The 5,023-nt window shown below is 44.3% G+C and overlaps 1 protein-coding gene across 2 annotated transcripts in view; it reads left to right on the forward strand.

Annotated features, from left to right (window-relative positions):
* Positions 1-3,448, forward strand: part of LOC111971945 (E3 ubiquitin/ISG15 ligase TRIM25) — a 10,215-nt gene extending 6,767 nt beyond the window's left edge. Inside the window, exons 4-7 of one of the 2 annotated variants that reach the window (XM_070446060.1) lie at positions 1,333-1,453; positions 2,165-2,322; positions 2,448-2,507; positions 2,739-3,448. In XM_070446060.1, the coding sequence (XP_070302161.1) occupies positions 1,333-1,453; positions 2,165-2,322; positions 2,448-2,507; positions 2,739-3,256 (857 nt within the window). In that variant the 3' untranslated portion in view covers positions 3,257-3,448. Of the gene's footprint in view, positions 1-1,223; positions 1,454-2,164; positions 2,323-2,447; positions 2,508-2,738 lie in introns of those variants that run through there. The other variant, XM_023998735.3, reaches the window with a different exon arrangement.
* Positions 3,449-5,023: the final 1,575 nt, after the last annotated feature.

Consider the following 5,023-nt stretch of genomic DNA (forward strand, 5'->3'; position numbering starts at 1 on the left):
AATTGTTTTGGGGAAATAGGGACATGTCTGTTTATTTCTCCAATCATCTCTAATAGATTTATTTATTTTAATGGTTTGAAGTTCTACACCATTTTAATCAGGATAACCTATTATTTCTAATGATGTAAGTTTGGGCAGCGTACAATGCTGTTAACAACTGCTGGTAATTAAACAGTCAATAGAAAACATGTACTCATGGAATCTGAGGTCATCCATTGTTCCTAGAGGGGAAATAAAGAAATGTCTGTGTGCCACTAAATATCTGCAGTGGGTAGATTTTTTTCAAGTCGGACACCATTTTAATCAGGATAATCTACTTTTTTGTAATGTAAGGCTAGGCAGTGTACTCCGTTGTCATCAAACGCCCAAAATACTTTTTGCCCTTGGAACTCTAAGCTCCCCATTGTTTTCTATGGAGAAGCATGCTGGTATATTTCCCAAATATCACAATGTGTATATTTAGATTGTATTCATGTCAGACACCATTTTAATCAGGATAATTCTCTTTCTAATGACATAGGTTGGCAGCGTCCTCTTCTGTCATCGATCTCTAGACCAGAAATAGTCAGAAGTTGCAGGTTTTTCCTACTTCCTGGTAATGCAGACATAAACATACTTGGCACCATCGAGGATGTTTACTTTCTACACCAGTTGTTATTTTTCAGTTTGGTCCTAAGAACAGGTTTTAGTGGTAAAATAAAAGGTAGACATTTTTTGGTGCCATTTAGGGAAAATGGAATTCTAAAGATATTCCAGTCAGAAAAGGCTCTGTGAGGTTGTTTCAATTATTACTACGGCCTCGTTAGTGTTCCAGCTCAGACAACATTCTTTGGACGTTTTGACTGGTTCTATTGTCCAGCCTACTAGGACTCAGGGGGCAGAGGCTGGTGTCTAGCTCTGCTCACGGGGCAGGCTACTGGAGGGGGTACCAGGAGGGAGGAGAGTAGAGCAGGACCAAGGGGTGTTCTGTACCTGCTGTCCAGGAGGGGGAAAGGCCTGGTGGACAAGCTGATGGACCTAGAGAGCAGGGTGGCAGCGTTCTGACTCAAAGCAGCGAGAGGCTACTGTACCTACTGTCCTCTCTCTTTTCCTCTCTCTTCTCTTTCTTCTCTCTCTCTCTCTCTCTCTCCTCTCTCTCTCTCTCTCTCTTCTCTCTCTCTCTCTCTCTCTCTCTCTTCTCCTCTCTTCTCCTCTCTCTCCTCTCTCTCTCTCTCTCTTAACAGCGCTCTGCACAGGCAGCAGTGGAACAGTGATCAGATCTTTACTGAGCTGATCCGCTCCATTGAGAGAAGGAGCTCTGAGGTGAAGGAGCTGATCAGAGCCCAAGAGAAGCTCAAGTGAGTCAAGCTGAAGGACTCCTGGAGCAACTGAAGCAGGAGATAGCTGAGCTGAGGAAGAGAAGCACTGAGCTGGAGCAGCTCTCACACACAGAGGATCACATCCATTTCCTCAGGTAACTAAACTGTCTTGTTACATGTGATATGAAATTAATTGTGAAACTATTCATTCAATCATTATGTTGTCCGTCTCTCTCTCTGTCCGCTCTCTTCTCTCTGTTCCGTCTTCTCTCTCTGTCGTCTCTCTTCTCTGTCTTCTCTCTTCTGTCGTCTCTCTCTCTCTCTCCTCCCTCTCTTCTTCTCTCCTCCCTCTCTCTTCCTCTCGCTCCTCTGTCCCTCTCTCCTCTCCCTCTCTCTCTCCCCGTCTCTTCTCTCTCTCTCTCTGCCGTCTCTCTCTTCTCCTCTCTCTCTCTCTCTTCTCTCTCCTCTCTCTCTCTCTCTCTCTCTCTCGTCTCTCTCTTCTCTCTCTGTCTCTCTCGCTCTCTCTCCCCTGTGTGTCCTCTCTCTCTCTCGTCTCTCTCTCTTTCTCTGTGTCTCTCTCGCTCTGTCTGTTGTCCCTCTCTCTCTCTCTCTCTGTCGTCTCTCTCTTCCCTCTCTCTCTCCCTCTCTGTCCTCTCTCTCTCTCTGTCCCTCTCTCTGTCCCTCTGTCTCTCTGCAGTCCCTCTCTCTATGTCTCTGTCCCTCTCTCTCTCTTTGTCCCTATCTCTATCTGTCTCTCTTTGTCCATGTCTCTGTGTCCCTCTCTCTCTCTCTCTCTCTCTCTGTCCATCTCTCTCTCTCTCTGTCCCTCTCTCTCTGTCTCTCTCTCTTTCTCTCTCTCTCCAGAGTTATCAGTCTCTCTCCAGTATCAGTGTATCTTCAGACTTACCCAGCATCGTTGTCCGTCCTCTTCAGTATTTTGGAGATGTGAGTAAGACTGTGTCTGAACTGAGAGAGAAACTAGAAGACTTCCTTAAAGGAGAATGGACCAAGATCTCCACTACAGGTGTGTTGAAAATAATAACAACATCAACTTTAGACCATTGAAAGTTCCCTACTAGTCATATACATGTGGAATATGGTATGATGATAACATTCCCTCTCTCTGTCAATGTGTTTGTGTGTCTGTAGTGAATATAGTGGAGGTTGTACTGCCTCCAGAGCCCAAGACCAGAGAAGAGTTGTTACAATGTGAGTCTCTTTATCGTGAAGTAACTAACAGTCTCTTTTTACTGACACTCCTAACAATCCCTCTAGAAATATATAGCAATAGTAGATCTAATCAAAGACTGGGTATCTATCTGACTCCTCATATTTCTCTGATTTGATCTCTGCTGTGCTCTAATCAAAGACAGGGTAGATACAGTATCTGACTTAACTTATTGTTCTGACTCCCCTCATTGGTCTCTGCTCTTCTCCCAGATTCCTGTCAGCTCACACTGGACAAAAACACAGCATACACACGTCTCTCTCTGTCTGAAGGAAACAGAAAGGTGACCTATACAGGCCAAGTCCAACCATATCCTGATCATCCAGACAGATTCACCAACTACAGGATGGTTCTGTGTAGAGAAGGTCTCTCTATACGCTGTTACTGGGAGGTGAAGTGGAGTGGTTATGTTATGATAGCAGTCTCATATAAAGACATCAGCAGAACAGAGACAGATGGTGGATTTGGATTCAATGACAAGTCCTGGAGTTTACAGTGTTTACAGTACTCTCTGGGTGGTTGTTGTTTCAGACACAATAATGTTGTGACTAAAGTATCAGGCCCTCAGTCCTCCAGAGTAGGAGTGTACCTGGATCACAAGGCAGGTACTCTGTCCTTCTACAGTGTCTCTGACACAATGACCCTCCTCCACAGAGTCCAGACCACATTCACTCAGCCCCTCTATCCTGGGTTTTATCTCAATGGTACTGCTGAGCTGGTTAAACTGTAGTTGGGTCCACATAGATACTAGTCATGCTGGTGTAGTCTATAGCTGAGCTGGTTAAACTGTAGTATGGTCCAGATAGATACTAGTCATGCTGGTGTAGTCTATAGCTGAGCTAGTTAAACTGTAGTAGGGTCCACATAGATACTAGTCATGCTGGTGTAGTCTATAGCTGAGCTGGTTAAACTGTAGTAGGGTCCACCATTAGATACTAGTATGCTGGTGTAGTTATAGCTGAGCTGGTTAACATGTAGTAGGGTCCACATAGATACTAGTCATGCTGGTGTAGTCTATAGCTGAGGTCGGTTAAACTATGTAGTAGGGTCCACATAATACTAGTCATGCTGTGTGAGTCTATAGCTGAGCTGGTTAAACTGTAGTAGGGTCCACATAGATACTAGTCATGCTGGTGTAGTCTATAGCTGATGCTGGTTAAACTGTAGTAGGGTCCACATAGATACTAGTCATGCTGGTGTAGTCTATAGCTGAGCTGGTTAAACTGTAGTAGGGTCCACATAGATACTAGTCATGCTGGTGTAGTCTATAGCTGAGCTGGTTAAACTGTAGTAGGGTCCACATAGATACTAGTCATGCTGGTGTAGTCTATAGCTGAGCTGGTTAAACTGTAGTAGGGTCCACATAGATACTAGTCATGCTGGTGTAGTCTATAGCTGAGCTGGTTAAACTGTAGTAGGGTCCACATAGATACTAGTCATGCTGGTGTAGTCTATAGCTGAGCTGGTTAAACTGTAGTAGGGTCCACATAGATACTAGTCATGCTGGTGTAGTCTATAGCTGAGCTGGTTAAACTGTAGTAGGGTCCACATAGATACTAGTCATGCTGGTGTAGTCTATAGCTGAGCTGGTTAAACTGTAGTAGGGTCCCACATAGATACTAGTCATGCTGGTGTAGTCTATAGCTGAGCTGGTTAAACTGTAGTAGGGTCCACATAGATACTAGTCATGCTGGTGTAGTCTATAGCTGAGCTGGTTAAACTGTAGTAGGGTCTCACATAGATACTAGTCATGCTGGTGTAGTCTATAGCTGAGCTGGTTAAACTGTAGTAGGGTCCACATAGATACTAGTCATGCTGGTGTAGTCTATAGCTGAGCTGGTTAAACTGTAGTAGGGTCCACATAGATACTAGTCATGCTGGTGTAGTCTATAGCTGAGCTGGTTAAACTGTAGTAGGGTCCACATAGATACTAGTCATGCTGGTGTTAGTCTATAGCTGAGCTGGTTAAACTGTAGTAGGGTCCACATAGATACTAGTCATGCTGGTGTAGTCTATAGCTGAGCTGGTTAAACTGTAGTAGGGTCCACATAGATACTAGTCATGCTGGTGTAGTCTATAGCTGAGCTGGTTAAACTGTAGTAGGGTCCACATAGATACTAGTCATGCTGGTGTAGTCTATAGCTGAGCTGGTTAAACTGTAGTAGGGTCCACATAGATACTAGTCATGCTGGTGTAGTCTATAGCTGAGCTGGTTAAACTGTAGTAGGGTCCACATAGATACTAGTCATGCTGGTGTAGTCTATAGCTGAGCTGGTTAAACTGTAGTAGGGTCCACATAGATACTAGTCATGCTGGTGTAGTCTATAGCTGAGCTGGTTAAACTGTAGTAGGGTCCACATAGATACTAGTCATGCTGGTGTAGTCTATAGCTGAGCTGGTTAAACTGTAGTAGGGTCCACATAGATACTAGTCATGCTGGTGTAGTCTATAGCTGAGCTGGTTAACTGTAGTAGGGTCCACATAGATACTAGTCATG

The sequence above is a fragment of the Salvelinus sp. IW2-2015 genome, linkage group LG13, assembly GCF_002910315.2.
Source record: "Salvelinus sp. IW2-2015 linkage group LG13, ASM291031v2, whole genome shotgun sequence".
Lineage (NCBI taxonomy): Eukaryota > Metazoa > Chordata > Actinopteri > Salmoniformes > Salmonidae > Salvelinus > Salvelinus sp. IW2-2015.